General features: G+C 41.0%; 5 protein-coding genes across 8 annotated transcripts in view; 4 read left to right on the top strand and 1 right to left on the bottom strand.

Moving 5' to 3' along the window:
• The window catches only part of LOC139548097 (zinc finger protein ZFP2-like), a 210,398-nt gene extending 197,315 nt beyond the window's left edge, over window positions 1–13,083 (bottom strand). The window contains exons 1-2 of one of the 3 annotated variants that reach the window (XM_071357488.1): window positions 12,557–13,083; window positions 73–2,885 (exon numbers count right to left, since the gene is read on the bottom strand). In XM_071357488.1, coding sequence (XP_071213589.1) covers window positions 1,816–2,885; window positions 12,557–12,857 — 1,371 coding nt within the window. In that variant the 5' untranslated portion in view covers window positions 12,858–13,083 and the 3' untranslated portion in view covers window positions 73–1,815. Of the gene's footprint in view, window positions 1–72; window positions 2,886–12,556 lie in introns of those variants that run through there. The other 2 variants (XR_011669635.1, XM_071357479.1) reach the window with 2 other exon arrangements.
• Window positions 1–26,198, top strand: part of LOC139549743 (gastrula zinc finger protein XlCGF17.1-like) — a 627,316-nt gene that overhangs the window by 302,912 nt on the left and 298,206 nt on the right. The window lies entirely within an intron of this gene.
• The window catches only part of LOC139548119 (zinc finger protein ZFP2-like), a 408,144-nt gene that overhangs the window by 172,048 nt on the left and 209,898 nt on the right, over window positions 1–26,198 (top strand). The window lies entirely within an intron of this gene.
• The window catches only part of LOC139548854 (zinc finger protein 180-like), a 300,106-nt gene that overhangs the window by 74,942 nt on the left and 198,966 nt on the right, over window positions 1–26,198 (top strand). The gene's annotated exons all lie outside the window — the stretch shown is intronic.
• The window catches only part of LOC139550153 (chemotaxis regulatory protein ChePep-like), a 214,713-nt gene that overhangs the window by 55,908 nt on the left and 132,607 nt on the right, over window positions 1–26,198 (top strand). The gene's annotated exons all lie outside the window — the stretch shown is intronic.

The raw sequence follows: 26,198 nt of genomic DNA on the forward strand, positions 1-26,198 counted from the left end.
CCCCATCGCCAAATGTGGTGGTTAACTTCTTTAATATCAAATGAGGAGAGAAACTTACCACACAAGTCAGAGTTATTCTTAGACTAAATCTTTATTCACTTATTAATAAGGGAGCAGGTAAATACAACGTACACATATAAAGTGAATCAATTGAGTGCTCTACGATAATGATGGCTGGTCGACCCACAGGACAAAACTACAAAGGTCTTTTATAGCCAAGATACACCCCTTTCAACCTACATAACGAACAACAGATGTATAGAACGGGTCACAAGGTTAAGATTTGTATGAAAGATACCTATAATTCTCAGCACAGTATCTGCTGTAAAAACAGTACTCTTTGTGTAGAGACCAGGGTCTGGCCCTGGGGTCATCTCTCCCTGGTACCATATAGAACAGAAACACTAACTCATGCTCTGGAATGTGGTCTCTTTAGGTTATATCACCCAAAAGACATTGTAAATCTCCTGTCAGTGTTTTCTCCCAGAGGCCCATCCTCAGTAGAACACACAGACACAATAGTTCTAAGAACCCTCTATTCTGTTGCATAAAACAACCATTTGATGCAATAAAAGTATTATAACATAATGTTGCAGTTTTGCTCTCAGTGTCCACTGAAAGTTGACTAGTAACAACAACTGGGACCTAAAAGACACCCACCATGAGACCCACTAAATCTGCCCAAGAAGAGGAAAACTAAAGAAAAACCCACACCAAACTTAAAGACAGGAAGACCCAGTCCCCAATGTCATGCTCTAGTACATTTGGGTTGGCTGAACATGAACCCTGATATTCTAAAAGAAGGGTCAATATAATTATACCCGAAAATTGTCAATTGAAAAATAATAAATCATTATGATTACTGAATGTTACATGAATTGTAAATATGAAATATCAAAACCAAATGTTTGTTCATATGTATTGTATTTACATTTACATTACATTTAAGTCATTTAGCAGACGCTCTCATCCAGAGCGACTTACAAATTGGAAAGTTCATACATATTCATCCTGGTCCCCCCGTGGGGAATGAACCCACAACCCTGGCGTTGCAAGCGCCATGCTCTACCAACTGAGCCACACGGGACCACATTGTATGTATAATATAGAATGTATGTATAATATAGAACATAAAGTAATATGTATAAATCACTGATATCGATTAGGGGGGAAATCCAGATGTACGTGATGTTGAAACGAACAACTAAACAAAACACATGGAAATGGGAGATATATTTTACCTCACTGGTTAGAGGACAACCTGCAGAAGACAGTCAGCTACATTTTGGAGTGATGCATTTAAATTTAGGGGTCGCAAAACAAAGGAACGCATCACTTATTTGTCATCACTCATCGATATCATGTTGAAATCAATTGTGCGAGAGGAGGGAGATGAGGTTGCACTTCCTGTTAAAACTAACAGCTCAAAAACCACACGGAATCTGGGAATAACGTGTACATCCCTGGTTAGAGGACAATTTGTAGAAAACAGCTCGCTACATTTTGAGGTGTTGCATTTTGATTCAAGTGGGTCACCAACGTGGTAAGTGTAACACAGCTCTTTTTGTGTTAGTCACTTTTTGTTAAATCACATAAATAGTACTCTTCCAATTCAGAGCCTGGATTTTCCCCCTGAGGCTAATATCCATATCATGTTGAAATCAATAGAACAGGGGACAAACATTTAGGGTTCTACATTGTGACATCATTAAAATACTCCTACTACAATGTTAAAACATTCTACATTGTGACATCATTAAAATACTCCTACTACAATGTTAAAACATTCTACATTGTGACATTATTTCATTGATATCATGAAACAACTCCTTCATGTATTTTCTGATGTTTGATCAGAGATCTTTTATTAGAGTATCTCTTGTCACATTGATTACAGCTATACGATTTCTCTCCTGTGTGTATTCTCTGGTGTACTTTTAGATTGCCAGATTGAACAAAACTCTTCCCACATTGATCACAGCTATAACGTTTCTCTCTTGTGTGTGTTATCTGGTGTGAAGTCAGCTGGCCAGATGAAGCAAAACTCTTCCCACATTGATCACAGCTATACGGTTTCTCTCCTGTGTGTGTTCTCTGGTGTCTAGTCAGAATGCTGGATGTATTAAAACTCTTCCCACATTGAGTACAGCTATAAAGTTTCTCTCCTGTGTGTGTTCTCTGGTGTGACATCAGGCTGCTTAGGCTAATAAAACTCATCTCACATTCATGACAGCTATATGGTTTATCTATTGTGTGTGTTCTCTGGTGTGATATCAGGTTGCTTAGCTGAGTAAAACTCTTCCCACATTGAGTACAGCTAAAAGGTTTCTCTCCTGTGTGTGTTCTCTGGTGCCTCTTCAGATTGCTAGATGTAAAAAAACTCTTCCCACACTGAGTACAACTATACGGTTTCTCTCCTGTGTGTGTTCTTTGGTGTACAATAAGATGGCAAGATGTATAAAAACTCTTCCCACATTCATCACAGCTATACGGTTTCTCTCGTTTCTCTCCTGTGTGTGTTCTCTGGTGTGATATCAGGGTGCTTAGCCGAGTAAAACTCTTCCCACATATACCACAGCTACAGATATAAGATTTCTCTCCTGTGTGTGTTCTCTGGTGTGATATCAGGCTGGTTGAATGACTAAAACTCTTCCCACATTGAGTACAGCTATAAGGTTTCTCTACTGTGTGGATTCTCTGATGAATTTTAATGCCTGCTGAGGAGGTGAATCTCTTCCCACCGTCAGAGCAGTGAGGTTTCTTCCCTGTGGATCTCTGATGGTGTTTCTTGAGGTGTTCTGATGTGGAGAGACTCTTCTCTGCCTTGTCAGCATCATGAGGTTGTTGAGGCTCCCCAGAGGACCCACGGTAGTCCCGTCTCTCTCCTGTGTGAACAACAAAGTCAGACAGATGGTTAAAGGCCCACAACAGCGGAAATCCACTGTAAAAAGTGATGCCAACAGCGTAACCATGAAGTTGTACAACAATTGACGTCTGTAATGAATGTAATGATTATTTGACATTTGTCTTAAAATGAGCAAGAACAGTCATATTTTGTCTTCTTTTCACATTAGTAGTAACATCGATGATTGTAGGCTAGAAATAAGTTATTCATGTTGTTGAAACTCTAAGCAGTGTGCCAGACGACTTTTGGTCTCCAATATAGGCCCCTTTCTGTGTTTAATACAATTGCGGCACGAGGTCGATGCAAATGCAATTTGGTTGTAGAAACTCCTCCCTGCTAATGAGGAAACCGCTAGTTATGGATGTAGTATATCTGGTAATGAGGAAACCACTAGTTATGGATGTAGTATATCTGGTAATGAGGAAACCACTAGTTATGGATGTAGTATATCTGGTAATGAGGACACCACTAGTTATGGATGTAGTATATCTGGTAATGAGGAAACCACTAGTTATGGATGTAGTATATCTGGTAATGAGGAAACCACTAGTTATGGATGTAGTATATCTGGTAATGAGGAAACCGCTATTTATGGATGTAGTATATCTGGTAATGAGGAAACCACTAGTTATGGATGTAGTATATCTGGTAATGAGGAAACCACTAGTTATGGATGTAGTATATCTGGTAATGAGGAAACCGCTATTTATGGATGTAGTATATCTGGTAATGAGGAAACCACTAGTTATGGATGTAGTATATCTTCTAATGAGGAAACCACTAGTTATGGATGTAGTATATCTGGTAATGAGGAAACCACTAGTTATGGATGTAGTATATCTGGTAATGAGGAAACCACTAGTTATGGATGTATTATATCTGCTAATGAGGAAACCACTAGTTATGGATGTAGTATATCTGGTAATGAGGAAACCACTAGTTATGGATGTAGTATATCTGGTAATGAGGAAACCACTAGTTATGGATGTAGTATATCTAGTAATGAGGAAACCACTAGTTATGGATGTAGTATATCTGGTAATGAGGAAACCACTAGTTATGGATGTAGTATATCTGCTAATGAGGAAACCACTAGTTATGGATGTAGTATATCTGCCTGGAGCAAAAATGGTGAGCAAAGCTTTTAGTTTTTCACAATGTATTCTGAATGTGAATGGGGGAAAACTCATGGGAGTAGCCTCCATTTCCAGGTTGCTTATGAGTACATTTCACACTACTTTGGATTATAATTGTAAGGCTCGTTTGAATGTCCTGCTTAATATAATGTTTATGTCATCATCGCAAATCAACCGCTTTGTATTTAAAAAACACTTCAACCAGTAAAATGCTCTTTGTCTAGCTTTTCCATCAACCTGACAATGAGGGTTTGTACACTATTTGCCAAATTGGCCCATAACTTCACCTAACAACAAATATACCTGTAATGAACGAAGAAGCACTTTGGTTGTTATTGCATGACATACATAGTGTACTCTAGGACCCATAACAACAACACAGACCTACTGTAGGACCCATAACTTCACATAACAACAACATAGACCTACTGTAGGACCCATAACATTACCTAACAATAACATAGACCTAATGTAGGACCCATAACTTCACCAAATATAGACCTACTGTAGGACCCAAAACATTACCTAACAATAACACAGACCTACTGTAGGACCCATAACTTCACCAAACATAGACCTACTGTAGGACCCATAACTTCACCTAACAACAACATAGACCTACTGTAGGACCCATAACTTCACCTAACATAGACCTACTGTAGAACCCATAACTTCACCTAACAACAACATAGACCTACTGTAGAACCCATAACTTCACCTAACAACAACAACATAGACCTATTGTAGGACCCATAACTTCACCTAACAATAACATAGACCTACTGTAGGACCCATTACTTCACCTAACAACAAATAAAAGGAAAATAGCTCTGTGTGTTGTACAATAGCCTATCCATCAAGGAACAGTTCTCTACACATTATGAGCTAAGTATCTCTGTGTCCAAACAGACTAACGAGAACCTACTGTAAATCAATCAGACAATAAAATTATAAGCATCAATTTGTTAGGGATGTTGGATCCAACGTGGAGCACGGCATAACTGTCTTTACCAGAGTAATGAATGAAGAAGCACTTTGGTTGTTGTTGCATGTGGTGATGTTTGTCATGTGACTGTCATTCTGAAAATGATATCCTGGATCAGCTGATGATCGATGAACATGTGACTAACTAAACAGCTACAGTATTAAGAATTATGTGTAATTATTGAAGAACCACATTAATGACAGTATCCATTTGGGTGTTGTCAATAAAGTTAAGGGGACTTTCGGTTAGAACCATTGGATTTAGCAAACTCTGAAATTATTTAGAATTTCTGTGCCCATGAAAACTGTTTTCCCACCGTAATATAAGGAAACTAAATGTTACGTAGGTAGAGTGCATTTCAGAGATCTGAATACAAAAAACTGTAGGAACAGGACAATAACCTAAACCACAAGGCCAAATCTACACTGGAGGAGGAAACCAAGATGACATTGAATGTTCCTGAGTGGCCTAGTTACAGTTTGGACTTAAATCATCTTGAAAGTCTATGGAAAGACTTGAAAATGGCTTTCTAGCAATGATCAACAACCAACTTGACAGAACAGGAAGGATTTAAAAAAGAATAATGAATATTCACATGAAGATCAGTCTCCTATTGGATGACATCACGACTTCCCATCAAGCCCTTGAAGGCCTTACTATGACATCACTCACTCCTTCTAGTTTGCAGTTGTCTAAAAAAACACTATTTTGCTCAAAACATTTATTTGTTTCCCTTTAGTGTGTTTATACTTTACTGTATTTATATATAACTTTCAACAGGAAACGTTTATTTTTTTTTTTTTTAATCACTGGAGGACGTCATGAACAATTCATACATTTTCTTTCTCACCTTTATTTAACCAGCTGAGAACAAGCTCTCATTAACAAATGCAACCTGGCCAAGATAAAGCACAGCAGTGCCACAAAAACAACAGAGTTGGGATAAACAAAAGTACAATAACACAATAGAAATATCTATATACAGTGTGTGCAAATGGAGTACAGAGGCAATAAAGGCAATAAGGCAATAAATAGGCCGTAGTAGCAAAGTAATTACAATTTAGCATATTAACACTGGAGTGATAGATGTGCAGATGATGATGTGCAAGTAGAATATATGTGACTGTAACATATATAACATATATAATATATAAATACTGGTGTGAGCAAAAAAAGTAAATAAAAACATGGGGATGAGGTCAGCATTGGATGGGCTACTTACAGATGGGCTGTGTACAGCTGCAGTGATCGGTAAGCTGCTCAGATAGTTGATTCTTAAAGCTAGTGAGGGAGATATAAGTCTCCAACTTCAGCGATTTTTGCAATTCGTTCCAGTCATTGGCAGCAGAGAACTGGAAGGAAAGGCGGCCAAAGTAGGTGTTGGCTTTGGGGATGACCAGTGAGATATACTTCCTGGAGCATACTTCTCTGCTGCCAATGACTGGAACGAACTACAAAAATCTCTGAAACTGGAAACACTTATCTCCCCCACTAGCTTTAAGCACCAGCTGTCAGAGGAGCTCACAGATTACTGCACCTGTACATAGCCCATCTTTAATTTAGCCCAAACAACTACCTCTTCCCCTACTGTATTTATTTATTTATTTTGCTCCTTTGCACCCCAGTATTTCTACTTTGCACATTCTTCCACTGCAAATCTACCATTCCAGTGTTTTACTTGCTATATTGTATTTACTTTGCCACCATGGACTTTTTTTGCATTTACCTCATTTGCTCACATTGTATATAGACTTATTTTTCTACTGTATTATTGACTGTATGTTTGTTACACTCCATGTGTAACTCTGTGTTTTTGTATGTGTGTAACGGGCTTCCTCCTCCTCTTCATACGAAGAGGAGGAGTAGTGATTCGACCAAAATGCAGCGTGGTTATGTGACATAATGATTTATTAAACAAGACGAAGACGAAACGAAATACACTTGATAAACTACAAAACAAATAAACGATGTAGACAGACCTGGACCCGAACTTACATACAACGTGAAGAACGCATGAACCAGGAAACAGACTACATAAAACGAACGAACAAACAAACAAAAACCGGAACAGTCCCGTGTGGCGTAACATACAGACACTGACACAGGAGACAATCACCCACAAACAAACAGTGAGAACAACCTACCTTAATATGACTCTCAATCAGAGGAAACATCAAACACCTGCCTCTAATTGAGAGCCATACCAGGCAACCCAAAACCAACATAGAAACAGAAAACATAGACTGCCCACCCAAAACTCACGCCCTGACCATCAAACACATACAAAACAACAGAAAACAGGTCAGGAACGTGACAATGTGTCGAACTGCTTTGCTTTATCTTGGCCAGGTCGCAATTGTAAATGAGAACTTGTTCTCAACTTGCCTACCTGGTTAAATAAAGGTGAAATAAATAAATAAAATAGATCAGCAACGGTGGCTTGCAAACAGTGGATAGTAAGTAGCCCACCTTTGGAATAACTATGTATAGTTATAACTGTAGTATCCAGTATAACTGTAGTATCCTGTATAACTGTAGTATCCTGTATAACTATGTATAGTTATAACTGTAGTATCCTGTATAACTGTAGTATCCTGTATAACTATGTATAGTTATAACTGTAGTATCCTGTATAACTGTAGTATCCTGTATAACTGTGTATAGTTATAACTGTAGTATCCTGTATAACTGTAGTATCCTGTATAACTGTAGTATCCTGTATAACTGTAGTATCCTCTATAACTGTAGTATCCTGTATAACTGTAGTATCCTGTATAACTATGTATAGTTATAACTGTAGTATCCTGTATAACTGTAGTATCCTGTATAACTGTAGTATCCTGTATACCTATGTATAGTTATAACTGTAGTATCCTGTATAACTGTAGTATCCTGTATAACTATGTATAGTTAAAACTGTAGTATCCTGTATAACTGTAGTATCCTGTATAGCTGTAGTATCCAGTATAACTGTAGTATCCAGTATAACTGTAGTATCCTGTATAACTGTGTATAGTTATAACTGTAGTATCCTGTATAACTGTAGTATCCTGTATAACTGTGTATAGTTATAACTGTAGTATCCTGTATAACTGTAGTATCCTGTATAACCATGTATAGTTATAACTGTAGTATCCTGTATAACTGTAGTATCCTGTATAACTGTAGTATCCTGTATAACGGTAGTATCCTGTATAACTGTAGTATCCTGTATAACTGTAGTATCCTGTATAACTGTAGTATCCTGTATAACTATGTATAGTTAAAACTGTAGTATCCTGTATAACTGTAGTATCCTGTATAGCTGTAGTATCCAGTATAACTGTAGTATCCAGTATAACTGTAGTATCCTGTATAACTGTGTATAGTTATAACTGTAGTATCCTGTATAACTGTAGTATCCTGTATAACTGTGTATAGTTATAACTGTAGTATCCTGTATAACTGTAGTATCCTGTATAACCATGTATAGTTATAACTGTAGTATCCTGTATAACTGTAGTATCCTGTATAACTGTAGTATCCTGTATAACGGTAGTATCCTGTATAACTGTAGTATCCTCTATAACTGTAGTATCCTCTATAACTGTAGTATCCTGTATAACTGTAGTATCCTGTATAACTGTAGTATCCTGTATAACTATGTATAGTTATAACTGTAGTATCCTGTATAGCTGTAGTATCCTGTATAACTGTAGTATCCTGTATAACTATGTATAGTTATAACTGTAGTATCCTGTATAACTGTAGTATTCTGTATAACTGTAGTATCCTGTATAACTGTAGTATCCTGTATAACTGTAGTATCCTGTATAACTATGTATAGTTATAACTGTAGTATCCTGTATAACTGTAGTATCCTGTATAACTGTAGTATCCTGTATAACTGTAGTATCCTGTATAGCTGTAGTATCCTGTATAACTGTAGTATCCTGTATAACTATGTATAGTTATAACTGTAGTATCCTGTATAACTGTAGTATCCTGTATAACTGTGTATAGTTATAACTGTAGTATCCTGTATAACTATGTATAGTTATAACTGTAGTATCCTGTATAACTGTAGTATCCTGTATAACTATGTATAGTTATAACTGTAGTATCCAGTATAGTCTGGGAGGAGGTGAAACCACTCAGGCTTATTTGATGTGATCTAATGTTTTGATCATCTAGTTTCTTACAAGCATTCAGTCACCAAAGGGGGTTCGGTCATTCCTTTGTTAATATACTGTCTCATTGACAAAAATATTTTGGATTATTTGTTTACATCATTCCTTTGTCTCGACCCAGTACACAGTAAACGTGCCGAGGTTCTAATGTTGCCAAGGAGACACATTTGATTATTTATTTACAGTTTGGAGGGTTGGGGGTCTGACATCCAGGCGACACATTGTATTGTTTATTCAGTTTGGAGGGTTGGGGGTCTGACATCCAGGAGACACATTTTATTATTTATTTACAGTTTGGAGGGTTGGGGGTCTGACATCCAGGCTACACATTTTAGTTCTAATGGTGCCGTTCTGTTATTCTTTTCAGCTTCTTTTTCCAAGCATCTTACATTACTCTGAGACTAGTTATCCTGGGATCTTACATTACTCTGAGACTAGTTATCCTGGGTTCTTACATTACTCTGAGACTAGTTATCCTGGGATCTTACATTACTCTGAGACTAGTTATGCTGGGATCTTACATTACTCTGAGACTAGTTATCCTGGGATCTTACATTACTCTGAGACTAGTTATCCTGGGATCGTACATTACTCTGAGACGAGTTATCCTGGGATCTTACATTACTCTGAGACTAGTTATCCTGGGGAATAGTTTCAATATATTTGCAAAAAATCTAAACCTGTTTTTGCTTTGGCATAATGGGGTATTGTGATACATTTTAGAATAAAACACACAGACTAAGGAGACCAGGGATGGTAGGGCCACAGACTAAGGAGACCAGGGATGGTAGTGGAGCACAGACTAAGGAGACCAGGGATGGTAGTGGAGCACAGACTAAGGAGACCAGGGATGGTAGTGGAGCACAGACTAAGGAGACCAGGGATGGTAGTGGAGCACAGACTAAGGAGACCAGGGATGGTAGTGGAGCACAGACTAAGGAGACCAGGGATGGTAGTGGAGCACAGACTAAGGAGACCAGGGATGGTAGTGGAGCACAGACTAAGGAGACCAGGGATGGTAGTGGAGCACAGACTAAGGAGACCAGGGATGGTGTTTGACATGAGTTCTTTTCCATAAAGGAACACACCGGTCCTTCCTCCTCTATGAATGTTCCTAGGCCGTCATTGTCTGAAATATATATTTATTTTTTAATGTAAAAACCCAAAAGGTTATCTTGTGAATATTAGCAGTACAGTAGTAATGGAGGACAAGGGTCCCCCTCTCCTTTCTGTCTCTCCAAAAAACACTTGACGCAACCGTGGGACCTTTTTATTCCAAATTTAAGTAGATAGATAGTAGCTGTCTATGAAAAAATATATACTGGTTGTTGGATTCCTAATGTCTACTCAAAAGGTAGGAAGAAGTTTGGTCCTAATTGGATGTTGAACACTATATATATAGAATATTATGTGAATCCTTATAAATCAAAAGGGCTAATCAATTAGCTTCATTTCCTCAGAGATCAGTTGCTGAAATGACATGGAATGCCTCAGCTGTTTTTCCTACGTCTGTAGCAGCAGTTGGAATTTCCAGTGTTCCATCCCTGTGATTGGGTAGGGTAACTCCTACAGGTTAGTAAAGAGGCCAGGTAATATGGGAGTTGGACTGTACCTAAGTACAGCCCTTAGCCGTGGTATATTGGCCTAACCCCTGAGGTGCCTTATTGCTATTATAAACAGGTTACCAAGGTAATTAGAGCAGTAAAAATAAATGTTTTGACATACCTGTGGTATACGGGCCTAATTGCTTAAATAAACGATATATACTCCCCTACGTATTTATTCAGACAGGGAAGAGTGACTCTATACCAGAATTTTAGATATGAGATCAAATGTTTCATATGAGACAGCACAGAACGTCACCTTTTATTTGAGGGTATTTTCAGGGTATCTGTTCTACCATTTAGAAATAAAATGACTTCATGTATCTAGTCTCTCACATTTGAATGCGTAATAAGTATTTGGCCAAAATTCACTTATATGTGTATTGAAGTAGTCATAAGTTTAGTATTTGGTCTCACATTCCTATAACATAATAACTATATCAAGCTTGTGACTCTACAAACATGTTGGATGCATTTGCAGTTTTTGCGTTTCAGATGATGTTGTACCCAACAGAAATGAACGGTAAATAATGTAATCGTGTCATACGAGTCACACAAGAATAGAATATGTTTCTGAACACTTGTATATTAATGTGGATGCTAACACGATTAGGGATAATCATGAATGGATCATAAATAATAATGAGTGAGAAAGGTAGAGCCATACCCCTCATACCTCTAAAAAAATGTGAACCTCCCCTGTTATTGGTCATTAAACGCTTCAGTGTCCTAATAAACAGATAGGGGAGTGTAGCCGAGGGTAGAGGAGAAGGCGGAAACTTTTCAGTTCCTCGGCGTACACATCACAGACTAACTGAAATGGTCAGACAGTGTAGTGAAGAAGGTGCAACAGCGTCTCTTCAACCTCATGAGGCTGAAGAAATAAAATGTCATTTCATTAACGTCTGCTAACCATGTGTATGTGACCAATAACACTTGATTTGGTACTTAAACGTTGTATATCTCCACTGTCCTCATGAACAGATAGGGGAGAGTAGCTTGAAGGAATGGAACAACTCTAATTCAGTCTCCACTGTCCTAATGAACAGATAGGGGAGAGTAGCTGAGGGCATGAAGGAATGGAACAACTAATTCAGTCTCCACTGTCCTAATGAACAGATAGGGGAGAGTAGCTTGAAGGAATGGAACAACTCTAATTCAGTCTCCACTGTCCTAATGAACAGATAGGGGAGAGTAGCTGAGGGCTTGAAGGAATGGAACAACTCTAATTCAGTCTCCACTGTCCTAATAAACAGATAGGGGAGAGTAGCTGAGGGCTTGAAGGAATGGAACAACTAATTCAGTCTCAACTGTCCTAATGAACAGATAGGGGAGAGTAGCTGAGGGCTTGAAGGAATGGAACAACTAATTCAGTCTCAACTGTCCTAATGAACAGATAGGGGAGAGTAGCTGAGGGCTTGAAGGAATGGAACAACTCTAATTCAGTCTCCACTGTCCTAATGAACAGATAGGGGAGAGTAGCGGAGGGTTTGAAGGAATGGAACAACTCTAATTCATAGACAGAGCTGTGGATGCATGGACCGACCATGAGATCAAAATGATCGTTTTAAATACGTTTTGAGTCAAATACAGTGTTTGTTTACATTTGCATTGTTTACACACAACGGAGCTTTACGAGCTTATATTTGGGGTTCTGGTGAGGAGCACATTTCAGTGCAATGCCCCTTTGGCTTTAAAACCACACATTAGTTCAACAACTGCAGAGTTTCTGGCTGTGTTTTTAAGACAGTACTCACTGGTGTTAATCAGATCTTCAGTCTCCTCTTCCTCTCCCTCTTCATCTCTCCAAACGTCTTCCTCCTCCTCTTTTATTGAGATAGCCTCCTCTTCCACTCCAAAAGGTTCTTCCTCTTCTTTAAACGTGATACTGATAGCCTCCTCTTCCTCCTCTTTCATTCTGAAAGCTTCTTCCTCTCCTTTTACGGAAACATCCTCCTCTTCCCCCTCTTCTTTCACGACAATGTTCAGCCACAGACCCTCTTTCTCCGTCCAGCAGACCTCTTCTTTAGCAGGAGGAGAGTAGCTTGGAGAGCTCATGGTGGGCTAGCTAGCATTGACGATTAGCTTAGGTTCAGTATAATCAACAAATGTGTAAATTGAGCAAACAAGTTACGTTTAAGTTAAATAGTAGATAGGTGTGTTAAAAACACCGAGATCAATATACACAAAAATGGTCCAAAGAGCTTCAATGTTTTCGGTTGTATGTTGGCTACCAGGCTACGGAGGTGGTTGAATGAGTCAGCATCCGTGTTGTTGAAACAGCTTCCGGTGTCGTGTAGTCCACTAGATATGACGTCACCATCTGAAGACGCATATCGCTGTCAGCTGACTGGAATGAGTAACGCAGTTTAGAAAAATATTTAAAGATGAGCAAATATGTTTTGTCTGACTTCTTACAGCCAATACTTTCGTCTATGCAGACCTGTAGCTACATGTGAACATGTACATTATGAATATATACTGGTAGAATAGTTCCGTGTAGCTCAGTTGATAAAGCATGGCGCACGCAACGCCAGGGTTGTTGGTTTGATATGAGTCTACTTAATTAATACAATTTTAATAAATTAACACCTGGTTAAGGATTTAACTCCAATCCTGACAATATAATGTCAGTTGTGGCTGCTTTGCCTGATGTATTGTTCTCTACCTTCTTCCTCTTTGTGCTGTTGTCTGTGGCCAATAATGTTTGTACAATGCTTTGTGCTGCTGCCATGTTGTGCTTCTGCCATGTTGTGCTGCTACCATGTTGTTGTCATGTTGTGCTGTTGTCATGTTGTTGTCATGTTGTGCTGCTACCATGTTGTTGTCATGTTGTGCTGCTACCATGTTGTTGTCATGTTGTGCTGCTACCATGTTGTTCTGTTGTCATGTTGTATCATGTTGGACATTAAAAACACCAGCATGTTGGACATTAAAACACCATCATGTTGGATATAAAACACCATCATGTTGGATATAAAACACCATCATAATAGAATAGAGTGTGTTTTTTAACCTTTATTTAACTAGGCAAGTCAGTTAAGAAAAAAATATTATTTACAATGAAGGCCCACCAGAAGGCAAAAGCCCTCCTGCGGGGACGGGGGATTAAAAATGAATAAAAATATAGGATAAAACACACATCACGACAAGAGAGACACCACACTACATAAAGAGACCTAAGACAACAACATAGCAAGGCAGCAACACATGACAACACAACATGGCAGCAGCACAACATGGTAGCAGCACAAAACATGGTACAAACATTATTGGGCACAGACAACAGCACAAAGGTAGAGACAGCAATACATCACACGAAGCAGCCTCAACTGTCAGTAAGAGTGTCCATGATTGAGTCTTTGAATGAAGATATAAAACTGTCCAGTTTTACTGTTTTCTGCAGCTCGTTCCAGTTGCTAGACATTGAATTGACGTCTGTGTCTCTGTTGTAGGTTGTAGGTCTTCCAGCAGGACAACAACCATAAACTCAAATCAAATCTGGAGTGTTCTGTTCTGGAGTGTTCTGTTCTGGAGTGTTCTGTTCTGGAGTGTTCTGTTCTGGAGTGGCCAGCGAAGAGTCCTGGAGCCTCATGTATCAATATTGTGTAGAAACTATTATATATATATATATTCCAAATACTACTTTCGAATGGAATTTAGAATGTTTGTAGGCATAGAAAAGGTGTGATTTGTCAAACAACCCTACGAGTGTCACAGCACACTGGTAGGAGATAACCATTAATAAAATACAAATTGTTCTGAGCTTCAGTGCTACTGCACCACCTTGGCTATTTGCATTTCGAAATGCCCCTAATTAACCATATATGGTCAAAATCATCCCTTTGATAAAGCCCACGGGGGAAATATACAACACCGTACCATGAAATATGACACAATCAACAACAAAAAAAGCAATGAAAAAATAAAACTTTTCAGAGACTGAAATAGAGGTGCTCGTGTCAAAGTTTGAGTACAACTTGAGTACAGCTTTAATTTGTCTCCGTTGTGGCTTAACCAATAAGAACACAGAGAGATTAACCAATAAGAACACAGAGAGATTAACCAATAAGAACACAGAGAGATTAACCAATAAGAACACAGAGAGATTAACCAATAAGAACACAGAGAGATTAACCAATAAGAACACAGAGAGATTAACCAATAAGAACACAGAGAGATTAACCAATAAGAACACAGAGAGAGGACTATTATAACTCAAGTTGCTTTAGCAAGAAGGTAAATATACGTTGAATGAGTAGACAACACTCCCCAATAAGCCATCCACCCTCAACAGCTTCCTCCTGTAAGGGTATAGGCAACACACTGCTGTTCTGCAGAACTGAATGAGTGGTGAGTCGTGGCCACACATTCAGCAGCATCTTCTGCTCATATTTGGGAACCCATTGATGACATCATGTCAAAGAAACCCCTCTTTGACTTCAACCTGTTGTGTGATGTCGTATATGGCAGTGTGGCAAAATGTTCCAACAGAGCAGATCAGACATCTCTCCTTCCATTTCAAAATGTATTATCTCTTAGTCTTTTAACAGTATTTACACAATGGATTACCTTTCACACGTGCCTCTAATGTAACAAATTACTGGACTTTATACAGATTGTAATCGTTAGAAATGCATTGATGCGGTCAAATTATATATAGCCTGTCAAGATATGGAAATACAATGAAAACTAAAAATATTTTCCTTATTACTCTCACAATGTCAGACAGACGTTCTGGATCATACAAGACAAGGCTCCTGTTTCTATTAACTGTTCTAGAAGGCTACTTACTTATATAATAATTTACATTTAGCAAATAATATAATGAACAACATCATAGGGTTGACATTTTGCCTCCAATCAATCGAGGCTCATAAGAAAAATAATATACATATTTTAAAATATTTTATCTGATTTTAGACATGATCAGGTCTCCAGATAAAAAACAAAAGCAAAAGTAAAGTTTTTTTTTTTTATGATTTCATATAAACAATACGATTTCATTTGGCATGAACAAAAACACTAATTCTCAGTCAAAAACATAAGTCAGAACACAGCCTCTCTATTCTCTGATGTGATTTCAGGTCCTCTGACTGGGAAAATGTCTTTCCACAATGAGAGCAGTGGTATGTCTTCTCCTCCTGTGTATGTATCCTCTGATGTGATTTCAGGTTCCCCAACTGAGTAAAACTCTTTCCACAGTGGGAGCATTGGTAGGGCTTTTCTCCTGTGTGTGTCCTCTCATGCTTTGTCAGGCCTTCTAACCACCTAAAACTCTTTCCACAGTGGGAACAGTGGTAGGACTTTTCTCCTGTGTGTATTCTCTCATGTGACTTCAGGCTTCCTAACCAGGTAAAAGTAATTCCACAGTGGGAGCAGCGGTAAGGCTTCTCTCCAGAGTGTATTCTCTTATGTATTTTCAGGCTCCCTAACTGACTAAAACTGTTTCCACACTGGGGACATTGGAAAGGCTTTTCTCCTGTGTGTGTCCTCTCATGCTCTTTTAGGTTTCGTAACTTAGTAAAACTCTTTCCGCAGTGGGAGCAGTGATGTCGTTTGGCTGGTTTGGGCGTCTCTGGGTCTGGTTCCCCTGAAGGACTCTTCCTGCTGTCAGAGGGAGAGTCTGGTCTTTCTCCTGCCAAAGACAAACATATTATTTAGTTAAACAGAGGCCTGAATGAAACCTCCACATGATAAAACTGTCTTCCTATGAGGTTTAATCTAGACTAGACCCCCCCCCCCCTACATTCCTCAATAACACAAGGTCAGTTTTCACAACATTACACCATTAAACGTAAACTTGGTGAGATTTAAAAATAAAATAAAAAATGATGTAGAGCTCCAAATCTAATCTTGTTCTCATGGGTGTCATGTTTTGGTCGAAAAATGTACTAAATGGTCATAAAATGTACATTTCGACCTCCAAGTTGAACCACAAAGATGGTTGGAGGTCCACACATCAGAGAATGTTGAACTTGAATGGGAATATCAGTTGTTTTAAATTATACTGTCAACCCTCCATAAGAAACCTGTTGGAAATCCTAAAAATTAAACAGAATAGAGAGGACCATTTAAGTTGACATTCAACGGTTGGACGGACCGGCGGCCATCTTTGTGGTAGTAATTAGAAGTTAAAATGTAAATTTCATTACAATTTCAATGATGTTGTCACGACTTCTACCGAAGGTAACTCCTCTCCCTGTTCGGGCGGCGCTCGGCGGTCGGTGTCGCCGGTTTACTAGCCGCCAACGGGTCCCTTTTTCCTTTTCTGTTTGTTTTGTCTGTGATCCTTTTCACACCTGGTTTCATTTGCGTTTATTTCTGTGTGGAAATAGGGCACCTGTTGCCTGCCTTAGTTCGTGCGGGATTAAGCTTGTGTGTATTTGCGCTCGATTATATGTGATGTTTGTTGTTTTCACTATTACGCACGTATATGTAAAGTGTCGGAACTGTGTTTGTTCCTCCGTGCGTTTGCACGAGTTTCTGAATATCGAGAGCGTAGTTTTTTGGATTTTCGTCTGTGCCATTTTTGTATCGGTGGACTATATGATTAAACACGCTTCTCAGATATCCCTGCTCTCCTGCGCCTGACTCCTACACCTCTCACCGAGACGCACCTTATCACAGATGTACTGCAGTGGTCTGAAGCAGAGGTGCAAAGTACTTATTAAGTAAAGATACTTTAAAGTACTACCTAAGTACTTTTCCTTGACATCCAAAAGTACTCGTTACAAATACATTGTTTGTAAACGACGCCTGAGTGTTGGAGTGTCCCTGGCTATCCGTAAAATAACAAAACAAGAACATGGTGCGGTCAGGTATGCTTAATATAAGGAATGTGAAATGATTTATACTTTTACTTTTATACTTAAAATTATATTTTAGGGATTACATTTACATTTGATACTTAAGTATATATATATTTTTAAATGACTTTTACTCGAGTAGTATTTTACTCTGACTTTTACTTGAGTCATTTTCTATTAAGGAATCTTTACTTTCACTCCAGTTTGACAGTTGGGTACTTTTTCCACCACTGGTCTGAAGGGTCCATTCTATGAATTCTATGTGTATAATTGAAATGACCCCTGTATTCAACCGATGGCAGGCGAGACTCAAAAACCTCAGGTGATGTAAAGTAGGGTCTAAACTACAACATGGCAGGCGAGACTCCAAAACCTCAGATGATGTAAAGTAGGGTCTAAACTACAACATGGCAGGCGAGACCCAAAACCTCAGATGATGTAAAGTAGGGTCTAAACTACAACATGGCAGGCGAGACCCAAAACCTCAGATGATGTAAAGTAGGGTCTAAACTACAACATGGCAGGCGAGACCCCAAAACCTCAGATGATGTAAAGTAGGGTCTAAACTACAACATGGCAGGCGAGACCCAAAACCTCAGATGATGTAAAGTAGGGTCTAAACTACAACATGGCAGGCGAGACCCAAAACCTCAGATGATGTAAAGTAGGGTCTAAACTACAACATGGCAGGCGAGACCCCAAAACCTCAGATGATGTAAAGTAGGGTCTAAACTACAACATGGCAGGCGAGACCCAAAACCTCAGATGATGTAAAGTAGGGTCTAAACTACAACATGGCAGGCGAGACCCCAAAACCTCAGATGATGTAAAGTAGGGTCTAAACTACAACATGGCAGGCGAGACCCCAAAACCTCAGATGATGTAAAGTAGGGTCTAAACTACAACATGGCAGGCGAGACTCCAAAACCTCAGATGATGTAAAGTAGGGTCTAAACTACAACATGGTAGGCGAGACCCAAAACCTCAGATGATGTAAAGTAGGGTCTAAACTACAACATGGCAGGCGAGACCCCAAAACCTCAGATGATGTAAAGTAGGGTCTAAACTACAATGGTAGGCGAGACCCCAAAACCTCAGATGATGTAAAGTAGGGTCTAAACTACAACATGGCAGGCGAGACCCCAAAACCTCAGATGATGTAAAGTAGGGTCTAAACTACAACATGGCAGGCGAGACCCAAAACCTCAGATGATGTAAAGTAGGGTCTAAACTACAACATGGCAGGCGAGACCCAAAACCTCAGATGATGTAAAGTAGGGTCTAAACTACAACATTGCAGGCGAGACCCCAAAACCTCAGATGATGTAAAGTAGGGTCTAAACTACAACATGGCAGGCGAGACCCCAAAACCTCAGATGATGTAAAGTAGGGTCTAAACTACAACATGGCAGGCGAGACCCCAAAACCTCAGATGATGTAAAGTAGGGTCTAAACTACAACATGGCAGGCGAGACCCCAAAACCTCAGATGATGTAAAGTAGGGTCTAAACTACAACATGGCAGGCGAGACCCAAAACCTCAGATGATGTAAAGTAGGGTCTAAACTACAACATGGCAGGCGAGACCCCAAAACCTCAGATGATGTAAAGTAGGGTCTAAACTACAACATGGCAGGCGAGACCCAAAACCTCAGATGATGTAAAGTAGGGTCTAAAGTACAACATGGCAGGCGAGACCCCAAAACCTCAGATGATGTAAAGTAGGGTCTAAACTACAACATGGCAGGCGAGACCCAAAACCTCAGATGATGTAAAGTAGGGTCTAAACTACAACATGGCAGGCGAGACCCCAAAACCTCAGATGATGTAAAGTAGGGTCTAAACTACAACATGGCAGGCGAGACCCCAAAACCTCAGATGATGTAAAGTAGGGTCTAAACTACAACATGGCAGGCGAGACCCAAAACCTCAGATGATGTAAAGTAGGGTCTAAACTACAACATGGCAGGCGAGACCCCAAAACCTCAGATGATGTAAAGTAGGGTCTAAACTACAACATGGCAGGCGAGACCCCAAAACCTCAGATGATGTAAAGTAGGGTCTAAACTACAACATGGCAGGCGAGACCCAAAACCTCAGATGATGTAAAGTAGGGTCTAAACTACAACATGGCAGGCGAGACCCCAAAACCTCAGATGATGTAAAGTAGGGTCTAAACTACAACATGGCAGGCGAGACCCAAAACCTCAGATGATGTAAAGTAGGGTCTAAACTACAACATGGCAGGCGAGACCCAAAACCTCAGATGATGTAAAGTAGGGTCTAAACTACAACATGGCAGGCGAGACCCCAAAACCTCAGATGATGTAAAGTAGGGTCTAAACTACAACATGGCAGGCGAGACCCAAAACCTCAGATGATGTAAAGTAGGGTCTAAACTACAACATGGCAGGCGAGACCCAAAACCTCAGATGATGTAAAGTAGGGTCTAAACTACAACATGGCAGGCGAGACCCCAAAACCTCAGATGATGTAAAGTAGGGTCTAAACTACAACATGGCAGGCAAGACCCCAAAACCTCAGATGATGTAAAGTAGGGTCTAAACTACAACATGGCAGGCGAGACCCAAAACCTCAGATGATGTAAAGTAGGGTCTAAACTACAACATGGCAGGCGAGACCCCAAAACCTCAGATGATGTAAAGTAGGGTCTAAACTACAACATGGCAGGCGAGACCCAAAACCTCAGATGATGTAAAGTAGGGTCTAAACTACAACATGGCAGGCGAGACCCAAAACCTCAGATGATGTAAAGTAGGGTCTAAACTACAACATGGCAGGCGAGACCCAAAACCTCAGATGATGTAAAGTAGGGTCTAAACTACAACATGGCAGGCGAGACCCAAAACCTCAGATGATGTAAAGTAGGGTCTAAACTACAACATGGCAGGCGAGACCCAAAACCTCAGATGATGTAAAGTAGGGTCTAAACTACAACATGGCAGGCGAGACCCAAAACCTCAGATGATGTAAAGTAGGGTCTAAACTACAACATGGCAGGCGAGACCCAAAACCTCAGATGATGTAAAGTAGGGTCTAAACTACAACATGGCAGGCGAGACCCAAAACCTCGAATGATGTAAAGTAGGGTCTAAACTACAACCGATGGCAGGCGAGACCCAAAACCTCAGATGATGTAAAGTAGGGTCTAAACTACAACATGGCAGGCGAGACCCCAAAACCTCAGATGATGTAAAGTAGGGTCTAAACTACAACATGGCAGGCGAGACCCAAAACCTCAGATGATGTAAAGTAGGGTCTAAACTACAACATGGCAGGCGAGACCCAAAACCTCAGATGATGTAAAGTAGGGTCTAAACTACAACATGGCAGGCGAGACCCCAAAACCTCAGATGATGTAAAGTAGGGTCTAAACTACAACATGGCAGGCGAGACTCAAAAACCTCAGATGATGTAAAGTAGGGTCTAAACTACAACATGGCAGGCGAGACCCCAAAACCTCAGATGATGTAAAGTAGGGTCTAAACTACAACATGGCAGGCGAGACCCCAAAACCTCAGATGATGTAAAGTAGGGTCTAAACTACAACATGGCAGGCGAGACCCCAAAACCTCAGGTGATGTAAAGTAGGGTCTAAACTACAACATGGCAGGCGAGACCCAAAACCTCAGGTGATGTAAAGTAGGGTCTAAACTACAACATGGCAGGCGAGACCCAAAACCTCAGATGATGTAAAGTAGGGTCTAAACTACAACATGGCAGGCGAGACCCAAAACCTCAGGTGATGTAAAGTAGGGTCTAAACTACAACATGGCAGGCGAGACCCCAAAACCTCAGATGATGTAAAGTAGGGTCTAAACTACAACCGATGGCAGGCGAGACCCCAAAACCTCAGATGATGTAAAGTAGGGTCTAAACTACAACATGGCAGGCGAGACCCAAAACCTCAGATGATGTAAAGTAGGGTCTAAACTACAACATGGCAGGCGAGACTCCAAAACCTCAGGTGATGTAAAGTAGGGTCTAAACTACAACATGGCAGGCGAGACCCAAAACCTCAGATGATGTAAAGTAGGGTCTAAACTACAACATGGCAGGCAAGACCCAAAACCTCAGGTGATGTAAAGTAGGGTCTAAACTACAACATGGCAGGCGAGACCCCAAAACCTCAGGTGATGTAAAGTAGGGTCTAAACTACAACATGGCAGGCGAGACCCCAAAACCTCAGATGATGTAAAGTAGGGTCTAAACTACAACATGGCAGGCGAGACTCCAAAACCTCAGGTGATGTAAAGTAGGGTCTAAACTACAACATGGCAGGCGAGACCCAAAACCTCAGGTGATGTAAAGTAGGGTCTAAACTACAACATGGCAGGCGAGACCCAAAACCTCAGGTGATGTAAAGTAGGGTCTAAACTACAACATGGCAGGCGAGACCCCAAAACCTCAGGTGATGTAAAGTAGGGTCTAAACTACAACATGGCAGGCGAGACCAAAAACCTCAGATGATGTAAAGTAGGGTCTAAACTACAACATGGCAGGCGAGACCCCAAAACCTCAGGTGATGTAAAGTAGGGTCTAAACTACAACATGGCAGGCGAGACCCCAAAACCTCAGGTGATGTAAAGTAGGGTCTAAACTACAACATGGCAGGCGAGACCAAAAACCTCAGATGATGTAAAGTAGGGTCTAAACTACAACATGGCAGGCGAGACCCCAAAACCTCAGGTGATGTAAAGTAGGGTCTAAACTACAACATGGCAGGCGAGACCCCAAAACCTCAGATGATGTAAAGTAGGGTCTAAACTACAACATGGCAGGCGAGACCCCAAAACCTCAGATGATGTAAAGTAGGGTCTAAACTACAACATGGCAGGCGAGACCCAAAACCTCAGATGATGTAAAGTAGGGTCTAAACTACAACATGGCAGGCGAGACCCAAAACCTCAGATGATGTAAAGTAGGGTCTAAACTACAACATGGCAGGCGAGACCCCAAAACCTCAGATGATGTAAAGTAGGGTCTAAACTACAACATGGCAGGCGAGACCCAAAACCTCAGATGATGTAAAGTAGGGTCTAAACTACAACATGGCAGGCGAGACCCCAAAACCTCAGATGATGTAAAGTAGGGTCTAAACTACAACATGGCAGGCGAGACCCCAAAACCTCAGATGATGTAAAGTAGGGTCTAAACTACAACATGGCAGGCGAGACCCCAAAACCTCAGATGATGTAAAGTAGGGTCTAAACTACAACATGGCAGGCGAGACCCAAAACCTCAGATGATGTAAAGTAGGGTCTAAACTACAACATGGCAGGCGAGACCCAAAACCTCAGATGATGTAAAGTAGGGTCTAAACTACAACATGGCAGGCGAGACCCAAAACCTCAGATGATGTAAAGTAGGGTCTAAACTACAACCGATGGCAGGCGAGACCCAAAACCTCAGATGATGTAAAGTAGGGTCTAAACTACAACCGATGGCAGGCGAGACCCAAAACCTCAGATGATGTAAAGTAGGGTCTAAACTACAACCGATGGCAGGCGAGACCCAAAACCTCAGATGATGTAAAGTAGGGTCTAAACTACAACATGGCAGGCGAGACCCCAAAACCTCAGATGATGTAAAGTAGGGTCTAAACTACAACATGGCAGGCGAGACCCAAAACCTCAGATGATGTAAAGTAGGGTCTAAACTACAACATGGCAGGCGAGACCCAAAACCTCAGATGATGTAAAGTAGGGTCTAAACTACAACATGGCAGGCGAGACCCCAAAACCTCAGATGATGTAAAGTAGGGTCGAAACTACAACATGGCAGGCGAGACTCAAAAACCTCAGATGATGTAAAGTAGGGTCTAAACTACAACATGGCAGGCGAGACCCCAAAACCTCAGATGATGTAAAGTAGGGTCTAAACTACAACATGGCAGGCGAGACCCCAAAACCTCAGATGATGTAAAGTAGGGTCTAAACTACAACATGGCAGGCGAGACCCCAAAACCTCAGGTGATGTAAAGTAGGGTCTAAACTACAACATGGCAGGCGAGACCCAAAACCTCAGGTGATGTAAAGTAGGGTCTAAACTACAACATGGCAGGCGAGACCCAAAACCTCAGATGATGTAAAGTAGGGTCTAAACTACAACATGGCAGGCGAGACCCAAAACCTCAGGTGATGTAAAGTAGGGTCTAAACTACAACATGGCAGGCGAGACTCAAAACCTCAGATGATGTAAAGTAGGGTCTAAACTACAACCGATGGCAGGCGAGACCCCAAAACCTCAGATGATGTAAAGTAGGGTCTAAACTACAACATGGCAGGCGAGACCCAAAACCTCAGATGATGTAAAGTAGGGTCTAAACTACAACATGGCAGGCGAGACCCAAAACCTCAGATGATGTAAAGTAGGGTCTAAACTACAACATGGCAGGCGAGACCCAAAACCTCAGGTGATGTAAAGTAGGGTCTAAACTACAACATGGCAGGCGAGACCCCAAAACCTCAGATGATGTAAAGTAGGGTCTAAACTACAACATGGCAGGCGAGACCAAAAACCTCAGATGATGTAAAGTAGGGTCTAAACTACAACATGGCAGGCGAGACCCCAAAACCTCAGATGATGTAAAGTAGGGTCTAAACTACAACATGGCAGGCGAGACCCCAAAACCTCAGGTGATGTAAAGTAGGGTCTAAACTACAACATGGCAGGCGAGACCCCAAAACCTCAGATGATGTAAAGTAGGGTCTAAACTACAACATGGCAGGCGAGACTCCAAAACCTCAGGTGATGTAAAGTAGGGTCTAAACTACAACATGGCAGGCGAGACCCAAAACCTCAGGTGATGTAAAGTAGGGTCTAAACTACAACATGGCAGGCGAGACCCAAAACCTCAGGTGATGTAAAGTAGGGTCTAAACTACAACATGGCAGGCGAGACCCCAAAACCTCAGGTGATGTAAAGTAGGGTCTAAACTACAACATGGCAGGCGAGACCAAAAACCTCAGATGATGTAAAGTAGGGTCTAAACTACAACATGGCAGGCGAGACCCCAAAACCTCAGGTGATGTAAAGTAGGGTCTAAACTACAACATGGCAGGCGAGACCCCAAAACCTCAGGTGATGTAAAGTAGGGTCTAAACTACAACATGGCAGGCGAGACCAAAAACCTCAGATGATGTAAAGTAGGGTCTAAACTACAACATGGCAGGCGAGACCCCAAAACCTCAGGTGATGTAAAGTAGGGTCTAAACTACAACATGGCAGGCGAGACCCCAAAACCTCAGATGATGTAAAGTAGGGTCTAAACTACAACATGGCAGGCGAGACCCCAAAACCTCAGATGATGTAAAGTAGGGTCTAAACTACAACATGGCAGGCGAGACCCAAAACCTCAGGTGATGTAAAGTAGGGTCTAAACTACAACATGGCAGGCGAGACCCCAAAACCTCAGGTGATGTAAAGTAGGGTCTAAACTACAACATGGCAGGCGAGACCAAAAACCTCAGATGATGTAAAGTAGGGTCTAAACTACAACATGGCAGGCGAGACCCCAAAACCTCAGATGATGTAAAGTAGGGTCTAAACTACAACATGGCAGGCGAGACCCAAAACCTCAGATGATGTAAAGTAGGGTCTAAACTACAACATGGCAGGCGAGACCCCAAAACCTCAGATGATGTAAAGTAGGGTCTAAACTACAACATGGCAGGCGAGACCCCAAAACCTCAGATGATGTAAAGTAGGGTCTAAACTACAACATGGCAGGCGAGACCCCAAAACCTCAGATGATGTAAAGTAGGGTCTAAACTACAACATGGCAGGCGAGACCCCAAAACCTCAGATGATGTAAAGTAGGGTCTAAACTACAACATGGCAGGCGAGACCCCAAAACCAAAGATGATGTAAAGTAGGGTCTAAACTACAACATGGCAGGCGAGACCCCAAAACCTCAGATGATGTAAAGTAGGGTCTAAACTACAACATGGCAGGCGAGACCCAAAACCTCAGATGATGTAAAGTAGGGTCTAAACTACAACATGGCAGGCGAGACCCAAAAACCTCAGATGATGTAAAGTAGGGTCTAAACTACAACCGATGGCAGGCGAGACCCCAAAACCTCAGATGATGTAAAGTAGGGTCTAAACTACAACATGGCAGGCGAGACCCAAAACCTCAGATGATGTAAAGTAGGGTCTAAACTACAACATGGCAGGCGAGACCCAAAAACCTCAGATGATGTAAAGTAGGGTCTAAACTACAACCGATGGCAGGCGAGACCCCAAAACCTCAGATGATGTAAAGTAGGGTCTAAACTACAACCGATGGCAGGCGAGACCCAAAACCTCAGGTGATGTAAAGTAGGGTCTAAACTACAACATGGCAGGCGAGACCCCAAACCTCAGATGATGTAAAGTAGGGTCTAAACTACAACATGGCAGGCGAGACCCAAAAACCTCAGATGATGTAAAGTAGGGTCTAAACTACAACCGATGGCAGGCGAGACCCCAAAACCTCAGATGATGTAAAGTAGGGTCTAAACTACAACCGATGGCAGGCGAGACCCAAAACCTCAGGTGATGTAAAATAGGGTCTAAACTACAACA

The sequence above is a fragment of the Salvelinus alpinus genome, chromosome 2, assembly GCF_045679555.1.
Source record: "Salvelinus alpinus chromosome 2, SLU_Salpinus.1, whole genome shotgun sequence".
Taxonomy (NCBI): domain Eukaryota; kingdom Metazoa; phylum Chordata; class Actinopteri; order Salmoniformes; family Salmonidae; genus Salvelinus; species Salvelinus alpinus.